Source organism: Dermochelys coriacea, chromosome 6, assembly GCF_009764565.3.
Source record: "Dermochelys coriacea isolate rDerCor1 chromosome 6, rDerCor1.pri.v4, whole genome shotgun sequence".
NCBI classification, from domain to species: domain Eukaryota; kingdom Metazoa; phylum Chordata; order Testudines; family Dermochelyidae; genus Dermochelys; species Dermochelys coriacea.
The window spans coordinates 104,428,506-104,449,618 of record NC_050073.1 but is presented as its reverse complement, the minus strand read 5'-3'; the positions used below and the strand labels follow the sequence as shown (position 1 = coordinate 104,449,618).

Below are 21,113 nucleotides of genomic sequence, written 5' to 3'. Positions count from 1 at the left end.
CCAGAACCCAAGACATCCCCCTGGGCTGCAACCCCTCCCTCCCCCGGACACCTGCTCTGAGCACCCGTAACACCCCCAGGCCATGACTCACTCTTCTCCCCCTCTCCCCGAGCACCCATAACACTCGGGTCTGTGACTCTCTTCCCGCGTGCCCCAACCACCCCACCCCCAGTACCTGCGGTGCCACTTCTGGGCCATGACACCACCACCACACCCCACCCAGCACCCGCAGTACGCCCCCAAGGCCACCCTCCTGAGCCAGGCACCCCACCCCCACCCCCAAGTTTTAGTCAGAAGTATGTAGTAAAAGTCAAGAACATGGTGAGCTTCAAAGCTGGGATGAGCCCATTGTATTTCTGTAAAGGCCCATGGAATTGGGTAGGAGCACATTTACTCTGTGATAGGCTGAGTCCGCTACCTGTCCAGTGGCAGGGACAGATGTGAGATGCCAGCATTGTAGCTCAGAATAATTGACTGGAAAGGAGAAGCCTGGCAGACGGTGGTAAAGCACTTCAGCCACTTTCTCCTTGTATCCTAACTAAGGATGGACAGAAATATGTTGAGGAAAAAATTAACAACCAGCACAAGAATGTCTCGCATGTCAGGCCCAATAGCCATTAATTCACCTGAGGGCATTTCACTTGGCATCCTAATAAACTGTAGTCCTTGCCATTAAGTATATTTAGCCTTAAATCTGTTCTTGGAGACATCTCAATTAACTGAATTATGCCATGTGGCTTAGTTTTGTATTTTTTATTTTATTTGTTATAACACAAGTTGAAAAAGAGAACTCTCAAATCTCTGCGATATTGGAAAAAAATTTTCTTACCAAGTTCTAATGTTATATAAAGCAGGAATACAAATCTGGAGCTGTAAAAGAGGAAAAAGCAAATGAAAATACTTGTGTACTGAGATATTTATTTCCTTGCATTTTCAGAGCATTTATACAAAGTACTAAAATGTTGTGTGTGTGCTGAGCTCCCAGCCAGGGAGGCTAGTCCTTGGTCCCTCCCTCACTGTTCCCCCTCCCCCACAGTCTCGCCACTGCACGGGCAGCGCGGCGGCATGGCTGGCTCCGGCATGGTAAGGGGATGGGGAGCAGGGGGAGTTGGATAGGGGGTGGTTGGGGCAGGGGTGTGGATAGGGGTTGGGGCAGTCGGGACAGAGAGGAAGGTGGGTCCTGGGAGGCAGGGGGTTCTGGGAGGGGGCAAGCAGGGGGGGTTGGATGGGTCGGGGGTTCTGAGGGGGGTGGAAAGTGGGAGGGGGCGGAGCCAGGCTGTTTGGGGAGGCACAGCCTTCCCTACCTGACCCTCCATACAGTTGCGCAACCCCGATGTGGCCCTCGGGCCAAAAAGTTTGCCCATCCCTGGTCTATGAGCTGGTCATAGCAGCACCGAGTAAAACTGTAGTATTGACTTATGTGGCATTGTCAAGGTTCCTTCCCCACTCTGAACTCTAGGGTACGGATGTGGGGACCTGCATGAAAAACCCCTTAAGCTTATTTTTACCAGCTTAGGTTAAAACTTCCCCAAGGTACAAACTATTTTACCTTTTGCCCCTAGACTTTATTGCTGCCACAACCAAGCGTCTAACAAATATATAACAGGGAAAGAGCCCGCTTGGAAACGTCTTTCCCCCAAAAATCCTCCCAAACCCTACACCCCCTTTTCTGGGGAAGACTTGATAAAAGTCCTCACGAATTTGCATAGGTGAACACAGACCCAAACCCTGGGATCTTAAGAACAATAAAAAAGCAATCAGGTTCTTAAAAGAATTTTAATTGAAGAAAAAGTAAACAAATCACCTCTGTAAAATCAGGATGCTAAATACCTTATAGGGTAATCAGATTCAAAACATAGAGAATCCCTCTAGGCAAAACCTTAAGTTACAAAAGGACACAAAAACAGGAATATACATTCCATTCAGCACAATTTATTTTATCAGCCATTTCAAGAAAACAGAATCTAACGCATATCTAACTAGATTGCTTATTAGCCCTTTACAGGAGTTCTGACCTGCATACCTGCTCTGGTCCCGGCAAAAGCAACACACAGACAGAGAGAACCTTTGTTTCTACCCCACTCCAGCTTTGAAATTATCTTGTCTCCTCATTGGTCATTTTGATCAGGTGCCAGTGAGATTATCTTTAGTTTCTTAACCCTTTACAGGTGAAAAGGTTTTTTCCTCTGGCCAGGAGGGATTTAAAGGTGGTTAGCCTTCCCTTTTATTTATGACAGACATTGTCACTATTTTTATTCCTCAAAGTATGTACTATAGAGAAGAGTCTTACACTGGTGTCGTTGTCATCATTGCAAATCACAAAAGGACATAGTCTCCTTGCAGATGGAGCACTACCCAGATAGATCTCATGCTAGATATTTGAGGTAAACTGTATATCCAATCAGCATGTCAATCAATGGTGGTCTTTTTGCACCAATAAAGCTTTTGGCGAACACATGATTGCTGGGCATAAAGTGGTATTCCATGATAAACACACTTTGGAATTTGTTGGTCTTCCATCCTAATAATGTGTCTGTACTAAGAAAGCCACCAAAATCAAACCAGGCCTGATGAAGGTGGTTGGGTTCAGTTTAAAATATGCTCATTTCTAATCTTGTTCTGCCACTTAATGTGGAGCAGCTGACAAAGATGATGGGAATCAAAAACATCAATCCAGTGCTCTTTAGCCTTTCTCAGTGCCCATGTTTCACTGCTTTACAACAGAGTTGGTATATTTGTAGTTCTACAGATCCTCAACTTTGTGGAAAGCGTGAAGTCATGCTGTACCACAGAGGCTGCTGAAAGGCCTGAAACGTGCTATACAAATGTTCACATCTTTTGAGCATTCTCCAGCAATGTCTATGGTGCTACCCAAGATTTTGACCTTTGCTATTTATTTGTTGTCCTATCTGGACAGGTTAATACTGAGCTTGTTGTAATTTGGACCTAGAGGACCTTGATGGTAATGGCCAGGGACTTAGATTTATCTGGCGTAATAACCAGACCTAATGCATGCTGTTTCTTGCCCAGCCAGATCCACCATTAACTGCAGTGATTCACTAAACTGAGCAGTAATAGGGGATATTTATTGACTGCTTTTATAAAACACTAAAATCTTGTATTTGTGTTCAGGAAATACGTCGTCTCACCTCATGAGTCTGCAAGTGTTTAGGAAAATAGCTGTTTTGTGTAGGGATTGGGCAAGGTGTAAATAATGAAGGAAGAAGCTTTTTGAGATCCAGGCAAATGTGACGTCTATTCAATATTACTCCAGAGTTTCAAAATGTTTAGTGAAAAGCTAGACTGCATGCTGATGTAAGGAATGCTGTGTGTGGTGCAGCTACTTCAGAGTTGTATACTTATAGATATGTTTCTACTGAATCTTTAATGCAGCATTTTTTTGAGTTCCAGTTGGTATTTTAATAATATTCATATATGATTTACACAATAAAATGTAATCTGTCCCACTGGTGTTAATATTCAGTACAAGGTATTATCGTTTTGGTCATTTTTAGGAGTCTGTTTTACAGTAAAACTATTTTTCAGCAGTACATTTTTCTTAATTTTTTTTTAAATAGCGAATAGATCAAGTGAAATTCTGAAAGGAGTTATGGTTTAAAAATTTTGTTTGATGTTCGTAATCCATAAATAAATGATTAACTTTATGGCTGGCTTGGAGTCAGAGATACTATTGCATTGTAAAAAGAGATTGAAAGGAGCATTGGAGAGTCAGTGATTTGTATATAATGAAGTTTGTCTTACTCACTGAAGACTTTGGGCAGAAAGTTTTGTCTTTTGAACCCATGTTTCTCTATCCAGTATGACCCAGTCCCACCTGCTTTAATCTCATCTTGAATTGAGTTAATTCTATTCCTCCAGTTTTTAAAGGCTTTTTAAATAAGGATTGAGTTATGTTATTTGTTCAGAAATATATTCTATTCTTCCAGAGTTAGAACACACAGGGCCATTTGGCATTTCTCAGCACTAGGGAATATGCAAGTCCAATCTGCCTGGCTGTATTTTTGAAGCTTCTCCTGGTGCTACTCAAGCACTTAGTCAAACATCTAAAGTTCTGTAGGTGTACCTTCACTGAACAGACATGTAGCAAGGGTCGAAGATACAGGGTTAGTGCTTGAATTGGGAAAAGTCATTGGTTGCAGCCAAGTGCATGGCTGACAACCATAAGTTTATACTGTATGAGCAGGTTAAACTGTGATGAAAGTAATAAATATTATCTATTCATGCAAGGTGCACTTGTCTGTTGTTAACCTTGATATCTTTTTGCATAAGTAATGATTAGTAACATGAGCCTCTATGATAACTGTTTTAAAAGTGACAGGGTGTGAACATGTGGATTCCAAGTAACACTACATGGGTGGTGGTTGCAAGTAAAAGTATGCTCGTTATAGGCATATAAACTGATTTCTTAAAAATCATAAATCTTTCCTCACCCCTCCCATTTATTGACACTTGCCTGATTTTGTGTCCCTTATTAGTCACAAACATTTAAACATATTTACTTTTTCCCACAGCCATAAGAGGTGGTAAGTTTTTGAAAAAATTAACAGTCAAAAATTTCTCATTAAAAGTGTTAAGAGCAATTAAACTCTACCATTCTCCCACATAGGTATTAGAGACCCCTTTCAGTTGTTGTAGGAACCTTAATTCTGCCCTCTGTGACCTTACCTACTCTCCATCAGTATGTCCCAATGATTGAACACTGTACAACAGTTAGTCTGTCCTGACACATTGTCTTGAAATGTCCATTTTTAGAGCTTGACATGGAAACTTAGCACCATATTTCTATAGATCTCTAATGCTATGACGCAGAAAAGCTCTATAAAACTATATACCAGTGGACTCGTGGGTTGCTTACATATTCTGTTTTTAGGCGGTCATTTTAAAAAATTGAAATTGCTATAAACTAAGTGCCTCTTAAGGAAAAATGTTTGGTAGAAGTGTCTCGTGTTCATTCTTTCAAAAGCTGTTATAAAATGCTCCCCCCTCATTTTTAACTCATTAAAGGAATATTCTTTGTGTGTGGCTAGGACAGAAATTCAGAGCCTGATGCAACAAAACATCTCTTTGCCAGCAGTGTTAGAGGGGGAAGATCAGTTAAACCCATCACTGCCACTGTCTGCGCATGCTTCTTTTTGCCAAGCTAGCTGATACTCTATCTTTGGAAAGATATGGCTATGGCATATAACCAAGCTTATTTATCACCGTATCGGTGTATTCTTTTCTTTTTGCTGGACACTTTCATTAGTTCTGCACAGAATTATCATTTGGATAGAAGGATGAGACATAGACCATAGCTATTGGTGGTCATTCAAATCTGTAGGCCCTAATCCAAATCTTATTTAAGTCTTCTTTCATACAACTAGATACATGTTATGTTTCTGTCACATTTGTCATGTGTATTCTGCTAAGGAGCATGTCTTTTCACCGCCTTATTGGTGAACCAGGGTCTCTCTATTTAATTTTTCTTCGAAAGAGTTTTGTGTTTTATTCATCTTCAGTACACATTATCTCTTATAATTCAGATTTTATTTTAAATTAGAAATGTTCCATGGAAGGATCAGTTTTCTGAAGTTGTGTGTTTCCAGGGCGTTAGGACAAATGCTATTAGATTTTTTTTTTATCAAATCCTAAATCTCTTATCACCTGTGAAATCTGAATTTAACTCTCATTATAAAAGTAGTTCCACAAATCAGCTAGACTTATTCTCAACTTCGTAATAAAGGACTGTGTTGTCTCTTATATAGCTTTCTTCAGCATGATGCTATCGTTGCCTTACCTCATTTGCTGGTAAACCATGTGACAGGGAAGGACTGTTGCTTAAATATACTGTTCTGTCGACATATGTAAGTGATTGCAATTCTATCAGCCCCTAGTCTTGGGCCTCTTTTATGGAGCAATATTTTGTTATCTAAGTGAGATCTTTAGGAAGTTCTCTTTCTTGCAAATGCTAGCCTATATCGGGATGGTTTTGGAGAAGACTTCTCCACACAAATGTGTGCAGTGGCAACTCAGTAGAAATTTTTATTTTTGCTGAGCAGTGCACGTGTGTGGGGTTTTTTTTTTTTTGGTTATTAGATGTAACAATATTTAATCTGAACAATTGATTCTGAGTTTCTTTTTGGGAGGGATGGGGAGAAACAGGTGGGAAGAGGGGTAGTAATGGCTTTCTGATTTGTGAACTGGATAAAAATGTATAGCTATGATCAAAATGGAGAGTTTCATAAAAGGAAACGTCGTCTTATCACAATATCTCAAGATACCACAGTCCACTGCTTGCTTTTCTGTTGTGTGAAGTGGGCTTGCTAGTTTAATTCTGCAGGCACGATTTTGTTTCCAGACACACACTCTGATGATAAGAAACAAGAGTCTGTACATGACAAATACATTTTCAAAGGAGAAAATGGAAATGTGGGTAGAATTTATATGATGACCATATATTGGTAACGATCTGCTATAAAAAGTGTAACCACTTGTATGAAAACACATTTATCAGGATTGTACAGTCAATCCAGAAACATTGTTCACAGAATTTGTTGGTTCTTGTGATAGGTTTGTGGTGTGGTGCATCAGCACCACAGTCTGAGATGGGTGCTGTGTTAGTTTTGACTTAGAACGTTTTTTCTTTTTTGTGGGTTCGGTTTGTTTGAATTTACAAAAACTTGCTTTAAAACAAAAATCTTTTCTCCTATGAAATTAATACTCTTGCTTTACTGTACCTTTTTAATTTGCCTTTTTTTTTAATCGTCACATTGAAGAAGCTGGAGTCTATAATATACTCGGTAATGGATTATATTTTAGTAATGCTTAAATGCAAATAGATTCTCATTACTGACCTGTTCCATACTAATATAGCTTCACAGTATATTAATGTACTCTGAGAGGTTAAATTATCCTGTGAGTAAGCTGTACTTTCTTGTCTCCTTGTATGAAACATCTGTGACTGGATACATATATATCTGATCCTTATAAACATGCACATGATGTTCTCTACTCCACACTCATAACAAAATCTGTAGCCAACTGTGTGTTCAAAGCTGCTTTTCCTCTAGTTACAACTTCATCACATCAAAAACCGTAAACTGCCTTGGAAGTTGTCCTTCTGAAACAAGTTTATCCATACACCTCTACCCCGATATAACGCTGTCCTTGGTAGCCAAAAAATCTTACCACGTTATAGGTGAGACCGCGTTATATCAAACTTGCTTTGATCCACCAGAGTGCGCAGCCCCGCCCCCACGGAGTGCTGCTTTACCGCGTTCTATCGAATTCGCGTTATGTCGGGTCATTTTGCATCAGGGTAGAGTTGTATTTAAAATGTGCAGACAGCTGTCTGTCTACAGTAGCCCAGTTCCTCTCAAAAAATCATCTTAAGAGTTAGTAGACCAATGGCGCAGTTATTGTGGTTGTAAAAACATGTTTTTCTTACAGCTCTAGCAAATGCACATGTAACCTATACCTGGGGTGCGGCTGCAGTCTTCTCCCTTTTTTCTCCTCTGGGGTATGGGCTCACCTATGAGGGCGCCCGTTGCCTCCACCCAAAGAAACCCCTCCTGGTGCAGAGGACGCAGAGGAATTGTCCCTGGAGAAAATGTATTCAACACCTAATCTCGTATAGAGGAATGTCTGTTAGAGCACGATAAAATAGCTATTACAACTTCCAGAGTAATAAAACAGTAACCGGGGCTTTATTAGTTTTGGGGAATTCAGGGTAGGATACAATGGATAAAGGGATTAGAATAATAAAAGACAAAATAAACAATACATAAGCTCTACCCCTCCCAACATTTACAGCCAGTACATGCCATCCTGTTCTCTCTCAGCACCTGCCTAGGCAAATGATGAGTTTAGGCTCAGTCTTCCATAGCTGGTGCAGCACTGAAATCGGTGGTAGACTTAAAACACAATAGCAGAATAAACAAGGGTGTTTTTACAAAGTATCCACACCAAAGATGGTAAGATTATCCTTGTGACTCTTTGATCTGAATTCCAATGTGCAATTAGGCTGGCTCCTGGTGTGGCCTGACCTTGAGTTTCTCCTCAACCTCCTGGGTTTTTAGTCTTTTCTGTGATGACATTGTTCAGTGTCCCAAAAGGACTCAGCCTTCCCTTGGGAAGGAATGTGGAGAGAGAAGGGTCATCCTTGGTTGTGTAGCTCTTGTTCCTGCTACACTCCAAACACAGCCAAATGAAAGTAAACTCAGCCCTTTTTATCTGAGTCCTGGCTCATGATTGTTCCCAGTAGTGTTCCTAGCCAGTTCTACCTCTGCCCTGGACCCTGGGAAAGAGTCCTGAACCACTGTCATCATTAGTACTGTAGTTTGGGGTGAGTCCCCTAAAGGCTCAGTGTGGTATTTCAGGAGTACCTGCTCCAAAGGGATTACATTCATAAATAATAATTTTATTTTTATCTTGAAGTAGAACTTTTAACTTACTGTTCATTTTGAATTACTCTTTACTTGGTTGGGCCAATCAAACAGGTATCAACTTAATTCAGAGTAAAATGTAAGTTGTCATGATAGTTGGTGTCCATAATATGACACTTGTTTTATCCTTATTTGCTAAATACACATCATGAATGCTTTTTTCTTATGGACAATGTAGATACTTTTTAATATGCCAAACTGATATGGTGTATTTTTCTATCCCTATATAAGATATACTTCTACCATAGTTATATGCAAAAACTTTAATGAACTTCCCTTCCAGACAGTGCCAAGCTGTCTGTCTTACTATTTGGAGGACCTGGAGAAAACATTTGGCACCTAGTTACCTGTGTGATGATAAATAACTATTAATGCTGCTTTTATTTATTTATTTATTTATTTATTTATTTATTTTGAAGCATCTACCAGGAGGGGACCTTCTCTACTCCACATTTTAGTTACTATATTTTGCTGCTTAGTTATGAATTACAGTTTGTCCGTTTTTCCTTTCTAGTTGGAAGATGGGGAAGAAGAGCAGAGTGAAAACTCAGAAGTCAGGTACAGGAGCTACAGCAACAGTTTCTCCAAAAGAAATGTTGAACATAATTAGTGAATTATTACAGAGTAAGTTTAATTTTCTAAACAACATGTTTGTAGAAAGCAGGAGAGGGGGAAGGATGTAAAAAAAGACCGGTTTCCCCTTTTAGTACTGTAGGCAGTTAATTGCATTAGTTAAATTTCCTGGAAGTGTCGCCTTGAGATTTCAATCTCTTATCTACAGCTATATCCAAATTTCAGTTTTACTTTGTATATATACTATTTTGTGCAGTTTGAAGTTTTACTAATGTGCCTGCCTATTTAAAAAGTATTAGACCAAAAACCCTACTTAAGCTTACTTGACAAAGCATCTTTGTTTAAAATATCTTACTGAATTGTAAACACAGAGGATTATACCGTTCTGATTAACAAATGGAAAATATTTTTAATTAAAGTATAACTTATGATATCAGAGCAGTATGGTCACCTGTTAGAGAAACAATGCAACTTGAAATAATTACGTTCTTCATGAACCTTCTCCATTATTCAGTTGTGGTGCTTGGAGCTGCAAATAGCCCTAATAGAAGGATTTTGAGCTCACCAAATGACTTCTATTGGATAGGCTTTGTTTAAACTAAGTATTCCTGGGGGAATTCTGCACCACTGCGCAATGTAGAATTTTGCAGAAATTAACGTGCATGCAGAATTCCCTTTCCTCCACAGAAATGGGCTCCAGTGCTGCTAGTCCGATGGACCTGGCAGAGCCCAGCTTAAACATAGAAGACACTGCTGGGGGCGTGGGGAGGAAGCTAGAGGGTTCCTGACAACTGCAGTTCCCAGCATGTCCTGAGGGAAGGAGAGGGCAGTGCTCAGGAAACTCCATGTAAGCCTGGGAATGAGCATCAGGCTGTTTCTCCCTTTGGATCGGGGAGGGGAGGATCTGGGATGGGGCCACGGTTGGGCTCAGCGGGAGAGACTTCTGGACTCTGAGGGTGAAGGGGTTCTGGTATTTGGGCAAAGGGGGGCCCTGTGGCTGGGCTCGGGGTGGGGGGCAAGGGAGCAGTAAAACAACTGGGTTGTCATAGGGGTTTCTTTAATTTTGTACTCCTCGGGGAATTTGTGTGTCTGTATTGTTTCAGACATACTTGGTGACAGGTATTTTGAAATAAATTACCAAAATTATTGAAACTGGTGTGATTATGTAGTAGTGTTTTGACAAATAAAATTTGCAGAATCTTAAAATATTATGCACAGTATTTTAAATTTTTTGGCGCAGAATGCCCCCAGGGGTAACTAAGAGAGTCAGTTTCACCTCTGCTACTGATGGTATATAGGCTAGTGTAGAAAGAGCTCAGTGTGTTTATCATCGTTATGAAAGACAGCTGGTTTTCATGACATGGCAGTACATCATCTGATCCCTGTCCACAGTAGCTCTCATTGATAGTGACGCTGCAGCTGCGCCATTGTTGAAAAACAGATCCTGATTTTTCTGTTAAATGCACTCAAGTGCTATACCAAGAAAATTAGGATTTGTAGCCACCATTGTTCAGAGTGGTAAAACAATGAAGTGGTTATACCACTTGAGTCCTACAGTATAGCTTGCTTTTGCACTTTCTACTCTACACATTCATTGCTATCACAGATGAATTGTATATCCTGATTTTCCAAGCAGAAATAAGGCCCTGATGCCTTTTTTTTGGCTATGCTTTGATATTTTGTTCAATCCTGAAGGTCTAGTCTTCTAATCAAGTTGTGAAAGGTAGTTTTTTCTTGGATAAATTTAAGTGTGCATTTCAGTCACATCCAAAATTGGGAAAATGGCACAATGTAGTGTTGCTGGGATGGTGGTTGTTGTAGTCCAAAGCAAGAAAATTATTGTTAAATCTCTCTTCCCGCCCCAACCCACATAATATTTCACAGCATTGTATTAACGTTAAAAAGAATAGTGATAGTAAGCTTTCTTTCACCTGACCCAAGTATTGTTGCTGTTATCTATTTTTGTTACAAGGATCCAGAAGAAACCTTCTGGTGATGGTTCTGTCCCTTTAGTTTTTGTTTTTCTTTGACATTTTTTTAGCTATTGGATCTTTTTTATTTTTCATAGATTCATAGATACTAAGGTCAGAAGGGACCATTCTGATCATCTAGTCCGACCTCCTGCACAGCGCAGGCCACAGAATGTCACCCACCCACTCCTATGAAAAACCTCACCCATGTCTGATCTATTGAAGTCCTTAAATCATGGTTCAAAACTTCAAGGAGCAGAGAAGCCTCCCTCCAGTCAACCATGCCCCATGCTACAGAGGAAGGCAAAAAAACCTCCAGGGCCTCTCCAATCTGCCCTGGAGGAAAATTCCTTCCCGACCCCAAATATGGCAATCAGCTAACCCCTGAGCACATGGGCAAGATTCACCAGCCAGATACCCAGGAAAGAATTTTCTATAGTAAATCAGATCCCATCCATCTAATATCCCATCTCAGGGGATTTGGCCTATTTACCCTGAATATTTAAAGATCAATTACTTACCAAAATCCCATTATCCCATCATACCATCTCCTCCATAAACTTATCGAGTAGAATCTTAAAACCAGATAGATCTTTTGCCCCCACTGCTTCCCTTGGAAGGTTATTCCAAAACTTCACTCCTCTGATGGTTAAAAACCTTCGTCTGATTTCAAGTCTAAAATTTCAGAGGATAGACAAATGGATCAAAGTGACATTTTGAGGCAAGTAATATGAGAAATTGAAAACTCTACTACATGCATTTCAAAGAATAGGAAATTTATAGTGTTTATACAATACATGTTTTGTTCAATAATATATCTAGTGAAGGACATTTGGTAGTAAGGTCCAGTTAAAGGTAGCAAAAAAACAAGGCCTTTCTCAAGATGATAAAAGGACTAAATTGTATTAAAATATTCTTATTTTTATATTTTTGGCTTCCAGAATGCAGCAGCCCAACCCCTGGTCCTGGAAAGGAATGGGAAGAATATGTGCAGATTCGAGCTCTTGTTGAGAAAATCCGCAAAAAACAAAAAGGTAATAGAAAAAGAACAAAATTTAGAGCAACTTTTGTATCATGGAATAGCATGTCAGTGAGATCTATACCAAACAGCTATACAGGTGCATGGAAAATCATTCAAATACAGGAGATATTGCTTGTGAAAAGTAACATATTGACAAACTTCATAAAGAGAGGAAGTTGAAGTCAAAATGACCTCCATAAGTAAGTCTCTTTTGCTTCTTGCTTAGGCACTTCTTAAGCACGGGTAGGGTGTTTTGTTTAACTTAAGTGTCTCTTTGGATTAAGGCAAGAGTTCAGACATTGCTGGGAAAGAAGGAATTTTTTTTTTAAAGAAATAATTCCCTGGACAACATGCTAATGGCAGAATAAGTGTCCTTGTATGACAACAGAAATAATGTCAGTGTGTGACTGGAATTCTATGCCAAAATGACATGTAACTATTTATTGTGTGGGATATTGTAGTAGCTGTTTTCATCTGGCATAATCACATAGCTAAAACTATGGTTTTAGCTCCCCCTGAGAGAACGTTTGAATTGTAGGGTAGACAAGATTTGGGTGGGCTATTAATTTGCCTCAGCAAGTTTGGCTTTTCCCATTTAATATATGGTCTAGAATGAATTTTCTCTTGTGATATAATCATCATCTGACTCCGAGCCGTGGGAAATGGTTTTATGCACTGACCCGTAAATAGCTTTTTTCAGTTGCTGATGCATCTTTTTAAACTCAATATCTGAGATTTATGTATGAAAACTGTCTAAAAATAGCCTTATTATGAAGTTAATTTTACATTAATAAAATGTCTACAAAAGGGACAAACAAAATTTGAGATGAGCATATTTATGATTAATAAATTAATAAATAAAAGTACTTCCATCTAAGAATGCAATAGCAAGTTAGAGATATTATCCTTATTTTATAGACAGGGAAGCTTTGTCACCAAAGGGTTGTGGTTTGCCTAATATCTCAGTGAGGCAGTGGTCAGTTTGGGAATAGAGCTCCTCCAGGACTCGTGATTCCCAGCCCCATTGTTTGACAACTAGATCATGGTAGCTCTGCAAAAATTAAAAAATTTTGAATTGATCGTTCTAAATGTGTTATACCATATTCTAATTTGAAATGTGTTACCAGACATGGCAGAGACTGCATTTAGCAGTAATTTTTCATAAATTGTATTTTAACTTCATAAATGCAAAAAAAAAACAAAAAAAAAAACAACCCACCCCAAAATCTTTTAATGCAACATTAAAATCAAGCAATGCAGAAGGTAAGGTTCCTACAGCAATAGTCACTTGATCATCAACCTATTTTCTGTTGTGTGTTTATAATAAAAAATCTAATGGGGGGGAACAAGTCCTTAAAAATCAGTTTTAATTTAATTTGGGACTACAAACCATATTATGCACTAATCATAACTGTAGGGACATTTCATGACATTACTACTGGGTAGAGTTTAAATTGCTTGAATGCATTAACTCTGCATTTCCATACTTTAACAAGTTTGGATGTGTTTGAAGGTTAAAGGTTAACCTATACTCAGTTTTCTGATGATTGTTCTCAGATAATTGAAACATTCTTCTAATGTGTTTTACTGTAATTAACTGATCTGTACTCAACTTTAATTCTATATTTTAGTTTTTATCTGGGAATAGACTATTAAAATGTTTTATTTATAAGTAACCCCCTTTTTTATGGTGTTCATCGCTGTACCTTTTAGCATTTAGTAGGTATTTTACTTGTAATTCATTTCACAAGATCTACAAGAATAGATACTGACTAATGCATAAAAACCTCACATTGTTAAAAGTCGCTTAGACCTTTAAACATCACCTCCTGACAACAGGAATATCAAAGATTAAGCTGATACTGTTTGAGTGACTTGATCATGTATTTGGATAGAGATGAACTTCAATTATGTTTCTTCCCTCTCTGATTGCTGTTGTTTTCTGGTGTTATGTCCCATTGTCTAGTATTATGTAATAGATACCCTGCCTTATATCCTACCACAATGCATATATACAATAGCAGAGTTAAAGCTATTCACTGAGTTTCTTGACTCAGAGTTTGAATATTTTACATTTTCATTGAAAAATACAGAACCTTTTAACCATAATACTATTGCCCAAATTTATCATATACATGTAATATTATGGCTAATTAAGAACTGTGTGCATACAAAATGTTGTTTGTTTGAAGGCGCTTCATAGTTATTTTACAGAGGTTTTCTCTGTACAGAAAAATAGCAAAAAAGGCTTGAAATTGCTTACGTGAGCATTTTGAACATCATTTTCAAGAGTAAATGATCATAAGAATAAATGTGCAAGTTAGCACATATCTGAAATGTATACATTCTACACTAGTGTTGTGTAGATGACTTGATCAGAGATATGGAACTAAAATAACCCTGTTTTTAGAACACTTTCAGTGTGATTATCTTGTGAACACCAACAGTTTTATAAATGTTGCTGATAGGACTTTTGAGAAAAAAAATTAAAGTTTTATTTAATACATATATCTAACCATACCACAACAGTGCAGAAAATATGAAAGCATTGCCGTGTTTGTTGAATAGGAGAAATGTTATAAAATGTGGAAAATTTGTGCCTGAATCTCATGTTTCAGAGATGGTCATAGAATAACTGCAAATGCACTCTGCGTTTAAAAAGCCTCCAAGCAGCCTTAAACAGTCATAAATCTTGGATGTCAGAAGAACTAAAGCATCACACAGTATAAACACTCTCAACTAAGTGTGAGCCCATGGCTTTAAATATGTTCAGCAGAGGATAGCAAATAGAAGTCAGATAGCATGAATGAGAAATACCAGCACTGTAATATACTGTATACCAGATTCTCTCTGCATTCAAAAACTAACTACTGTACCAGTGGTGCCAAATACAACTTTTTGTAATGAATCTGTGAAAGATTATAGCTTTAATCTTTAGCACAGTCATTTTAAATGCAGATTTCACTATTGAAGCAGAGGTTTGAAAATACACAGTTTGGGTAAAATAAACTTTGCCTTTGCTTTTAAACTTCTCAAAACCGATATTCTAGAGCAGTGATCCTCAACCTTTCGTGTGGGAATAGCAGATTGCTATTCCCACAAGAGACTGCGGTGGGTGCCAGACACCCCGCCGCCGAAATGCTGCTGCTGAAAAACGGCAGTGAGAAGAAGCATCATCACCATAATGCCGCCGAAATGCCATGGCAGGGTATCCTGCGGGTGCACAAAAATGCCCTGGTGGGCACCATGACACCCACAGGCATCGTGTTGGGAACCCCTGTTCTAGAGTCCTGCTTTTCATTACAAATGCATTTACTATCAACACTTATCCAGACTCTGTCTGGATGCAGATGGCTCAGTCATCTCATATAGGGACATCCAGTACAATTACTCTTTTAGGGATAAAGTAGTGTAATTGTCAGATGCAGGGGATGACGTTGGCTTTGGGATCTTAGGGATTGGATCAGGTAGGAAATAGATACCAGATGGAGGCAAGAGGTGTGACCAAGTTAATTGCTGGCATCCCCAATAGCCAATGTCTAGTGCATATGAAGGCTAAAATGGCTAGTTCCCAGAGGTAAACGAGACCTAGGGTTTTACTGGTGTACCCTGTAGCAAAAGGTGAGTCGTGAAGTCTTCACAAACCGAGGATCTCCTTTGGTATCCTCTTACCCACCGGGGGGAGGGGGGGAGGATTAAGAAGAGAGCTGAATCCTAAGGCTAGCCTGAGGAGGATCTATCCCAAGTTAGTGGTTATATGTTGCGGAGCCCTGTAACTCTCACTGGACCCAATTAAATGCCTGGTATTAAGAAATGACTGGGAGGTGGATGGGCGGACACACTGCATCCCTATCCAATGTAAAGTTGCAACCTTCCACTTAAATCCATCCGTGGGTCTCTCTGCATTCACTTGTGTGTCCTGATCAATGCAGTTATCATCAACACATAGCATTGGAATGTCTTTACTTTCAGCTCATTTAAATGAAAAAAGGGAAAGAATTTTCAGACTTTTTTTTTTTTTTCATAGACTAGTTTGATTTGCCATTTCTAAGGTGACTGGCAAGCAAATGTGGCAATGTTTAGGTTGACTAAAATTGGATATGACTGTAGACCATTACTTAATTACTTTTAACAAAGACCAGTTCTGATCCAACCTCTTCAAAGGATAGCTGGGGGATAGTTAGGGGTTTTTCCTTTACATGTGGTTTATATTGACCCTCTGTGGCCTGCTAGATCCTCTCATTTCTGTGTTTTTATAAATTGTGCATATAGGTTTGTCTGTTACCTTTGATGGAAAAAGAGAAGACTATTTTCCTGAACTAATGAAATGGGCCACTGAAAATGGAGCATCCACAGAGGGTTTTGAATTAGCAAATTTTGAAGAAGAGGGCTTTGGTTTGAAAGCAACAAGGGAGATAAAGGTGAACATATGAACAGATTAGAAAATAATGTCTTTAAATGTATTGGAAATGTGACAGCAGGACATTGAAACCATTCTTTTCTCTCTCTCTCTTCCCTCCCTCCAATGTAAAGTTCACTTCACTGGAACTACTGTTATAAATATATTGTAAACTATATATACGAGAAAAAGAAAATTTACAATAGAAATTTAGTATTGTTCTTTAACATTGGGCAGTTGTTTGATGGGTTGAGTAAAAGTGCTAATTATGAATCCTTAGTTGGGTTATTTATTCTGCCCAGACAATTTAGCTCACCATTCCTTGTGTCTTTATGCCTTGTTCTACATATTCCCTTCTGCTACTCCCTGTCTGCCCCCAGGGTACGAAGCTTTCGCTTCTTTTTTCAAATTCCTTCCTAAAATACACTTTTTTTTTTTTTTTTTTCTCATTGCATTAGTTTGCCAAACCAAACTGGTGGTGTAATATTTATTTGAAGCTGAATTTAAATAAACACTGATTTGTTTTAATCCATCTTTTGGTCATCTTATACAATATGTATCAATTGTACTTTTCTCATTCTTATTTTGCAAGCCCATTGGGGTAAAGGTTATCTCTCCTGTATGTTTCCAACTGTAAAATTGGGATAATAAAGCTCTATTATTTTGCAGTGGAGACAATTGTTAATGTGTGTGAGACACTCGGATACTATGCTGAAAAATGCCATAGCAAAGATGCCAAGGAAATAAATATTTCCATATTCATTACAGGAATTAGATGGTGTGTAGTTAATAAAGTAAGGGCTACTAATTGAATGATGAGGATAAAATATTGAACAGCTTCCTCCACCCCATGCACTAAAAGAGACAAGGGTCCTGTGATCACATTCTATTTTTCACGTAATTAGAGACTGCATCATAACACATACACGTGAGGGGGAAGAATTAAGGTGGCGCAGTCATCTTAACTTTGCGTACTTCCTAAGTATTGAGTGCTTGACTTTGTAACCTAGATAAATTCATTTTAACGTAATGTTAAGGTAAAATTTATATAATGTTTTAAATCAAGTAGTGGCTCGACCTTTGTTCTTTAAGTCGTAATGTAATATCATAATGTAAGAAGTTCTCATAGCATTTCAGTTTACTTGGCAGTGGATGGGTGAGGAATCTTGATTCAAAATAACTTTAGGATTTAAAAAATGACATGAAAACCTTTCATTTTCTTAATTTATTTACATGTATATTTGAGATTTTAGAGAAACAAGTTTTGTTATATTTCACGTGAAACAGTAACTACATTTCTGAACTTACTTGGTTTTTTTGTTTTGTTCCCCCTCCCTCCCCATAGGCAGAAGAGTTGTTTCTTTGGGTTCCTAGAAAGTTGCTGATGACAGTTGAATCAGCTAAAAATTCAGTATTAGGTAAGAGCAATTTTTGAGCTTCCTTATAAATATGTACAATGGGAAGAGTTTCTTTGATAGAGCATTACAAATTGACATGGGAACGGAATAGCAGTCTAAACATCAGGTTTTCAGTATCTACAGTCTTGAAGTATCAGTGACCAGAATTTAATTTCCCTTTTCCATTCCTCCCTCTGCCACCCTCTCCTCTTTCCCATCTCCTTCCCTGCCCCATGCACCAGATATCTGCCTGGTTGCCATTCTTACCTTAGAGGGTGGATGCATTTCAGTGGTGATGGAATTCCTGATGTGTTTTGGTAGTTTCTAATGCATGTGGAGATGGAATGTGCTATAAATGTAAATAGTGAGCTGCTTATGTTTTGATACCTTGCTTTGGATTAATCTTTTTTTTAACCATACAAAAAAGTATCCGAATGTCATAAAGATACCATTTAGCTGTATGACAGGCACTCAAGATAACCATCTCCTATCTCAGGCAGTGCTGTACACTGATGACCCCAGACACTTTTATTTGATACAGTATTCATGCACAGTTTTTAATTATATTAATTTAAAATACATTTAGTATAACTATTTTCCAGGCAATTAGTTCAGCCATTTACTAATCTTTATGGTTAATTCAGGATCCTTGTATTCTCAAGACCGAATTCTCCAGGCCATGGGCAATATCACATTGGCATTCCATCTTCTTTGTGAACGAGCCAATCCTAGCTCTTTCTGGCTGCCATACATCCAAACTCTCCCCAGTGAATATGATACCCCTCTATATTTTGAAGAAGATGAAGTGCAGTATCTTCAGTCAACTCAGGCCATACATGATGTCTTCAGCCAATATAAAAATACAGCTAGACAGTATGCCTATTTCTACAAAGTCATTCAGGTAAGCAGCTTAAATTTAATGTATGGAATATATTGCACTTATGGGGTTTTGAGAGGAAAAGGGGTAAAACAATGACATTAAATGATAAAGCGATTTTTTATTGCTGTTAGAAAAACTGAAAATATGAGTCATTACATATAACTTCTCACTTATGTTTGTCTACTGCTGAGATGTCATTTTAACAGGTTTCAGAGTAGCAGCTGTGTTAGTCTGTATTCGCAAAAAAAAAAGGAATACTTGTGGCACCTTAGAGACTAACAAATTTATTTGAGCATAAGCTTTCGTGAGCTATAGCTCACTTCATCGGATGCATTTGGTGGAAAAAACAGTGGGGAGATTTATATACACACACAGAGAACGTGAAACAATGGGTTTTATCATACACAGTGTAAGGAGAGTGATCATTTAAGATTAGCCATCACCAGCAGGGGAGGGGGGGGAGGAGGAAAACCTTTCATGGTGACAAGCAAGGTAGGCTATTTCCAGCAGTTAACAAGAACATCTGAGGAACGGGTGCAGGGGGGGGAGAAATAACATAGATCCTTGATGATGAGTTGGAGAGGTTTTTGTTGCAAGGACTGGCCTGTCTCCCAAGATCTGTGAGAGTGATGGGTCGTCCTTCAGGATAGGTTGTAGATGCTTGATGATGCGTTGGAGAGGTTTTAGTTGGGAGCTGAAGGTGATAGTTAGTGGCATTCTGTTATTTTCTTTGTTGGGCCTGTCCTGTAGTAGGTGACTTCTGGGTACTCTTCTGGCTCTGTCAATCTTTCTTCACTTCAGCAGGTGGGTATTGTAGTTGTAGGAATGCATGATAGAGATCTTGTAGGTGTTTGTCTCTGTCTGAGGGGTTGGAGCAAATGTGGTTATATCGTAGAGCTTGGCTGTAGACAATGGATCGTGTGGTATGATCTGGATGAAAGCTAGAGGCATGTAAGTAGGAATCGCGGTCAGTAGGTTTCCGATATAGGGTGGTGGTTATGTGACCATTGCTTATTAGCACCGTAGTGTCCTGGAAGTGGATCTCTTGTGTGGACTGGTCCAGGCTGAGGTTGATGGTGGGATGGAAATTGTTGAAATCATGGTGGAATTCCTCAAGGGCTTCTTTTCCATGGGTCCAGATGATGATGATGTCATCATTGTAGCACAAGTAGAGTAGGGGCATTAGGAGACGAGGATGAGGAAGCGTTGTTCTAAGTCAGCCATAAAAATGTTGGCGTACTGTGGGGCCATGCGGGTACCCATCGCAGTGCTACTGATTTGAAGGTATACATTGTCCCCAAATGTGAAATAGTTATGGGTGAGGACAAAGTCACAAAGTTCAGCCACCAGGTTAGCCGTGACATTATCGGGGATACTGTTCCTGACGGCTTGTAGTCCATCTTTGCATGGAATGTTGGTGTAGAGGGCTTCTACATCCATCGTGGCTAGGATGGTATTTTTAGGAAGATCACCAATGGATTGTAGTTTCCTCAGGAAGTCAGTGGTGTCTCGAAGATAGCTGGGAGTGCTGGTAACGTAGGGCCTGAGGAGGGAGTCTACATAGCCAGACAATCCTGCTGTCAGGGTGCCAATGCCCGAGATGATGGGGCATCCAGGATTTCCAGGTTTATGGATCTTGGGTAGCAGATAGAATACCCCAGGTCGGGGCTCCAGGGGTGTGTCTGTGCGGATTTGTTCTTGTGCTTTTTCAGGGAGTTTCTTGAGCAAATGCTGTAGTTTCTTTTGGTAACTCTCAGTGGGATCAGAGGGTAATGGCTTGTAGAAAGTGATGTTGGAGAGCTGCCTAGTAGCCTCTCGTTCATACTCTGACCTATTCATGATGACGACAGCACCTCCTTTGTCAGCCTTTTTGATTATGATGTCAGAGTGGTTTCTGAGGCTGTGGATGGCATTGTGTTCTGCACGGCTGAGGTTACGGGGCAAGTGATGCTGCTTTTCCACAATTTCAGCCCATGCACGTCGGCGGAAGCATACATAGAGTGTATCCTGAACCTATCCTGAAGGACGACCCATCACTCTCACAGATCTTGGGAGACAGGCCAGTCCTTGCTTACAGACAGCCCCCCAACCTGAAGCAAATACTCACCAGCAACCACACAACAGAACCACTAACCCAGGAACCTATCCTTGCAACAAAGCCCATTGCCAACTCTGTCCACATATCTATTCAGGGGACACCATCATAGGGCCTAATCACATCAGCCACACTATCAGAGGCTCGTTCACCTGCGCATTTACCAGTGTGATATATGCCATCATGTGCCAGCAATGCCCCTCTGCCATGTACATTGGTCAAACTGGACAGTCTCAATGTAAAAGAATAAATGGACACAAATCAGACGTCAAGAATTATAACATTCAAAAACCAGTCGGAGAACACTTCAGTCTCTCCCGTCACTCGATTACAG

General features: G+C 39.4%; 1 protein-coding gene across 1 annotated transcript in view; it reads left to right on the top strand.

Annotated features, from left to right (window-relative positions):
- The window catches only part of SETD3 (SET domain containing 3, actin histidine methyltransferase), a 78,185-nt gene that overhangs the window by 12,061 nt on the left and 45,011 nt on the right, over positions 1-21,113 (top strand). Inside the window, exons 2-6 of the mRNA XM_038404570.2 lie at positions 8,959-9,068; positions 11,929-12,021; positions 16,281-16,429; positions 17,753-17,825; positions 18,449-18,705. Coding sequence (XP_038260498.1) covers positions 8,966-9,068; positions 11,929-12,021; positions 16,281-16,429; positions 17,753-17,825; positions 18,449-18,705 — 675 coding nt within the window. The 5' untranslated portion in view covers positions 8,959-8,965. The remainder of the gene's footprint in view (positions 1-8,958; positions 9,069-11,928; positions 12,022-16,280; positions 16,430-17,752; positions 17,826-18,448; positions 18,706-21,113) is intronic.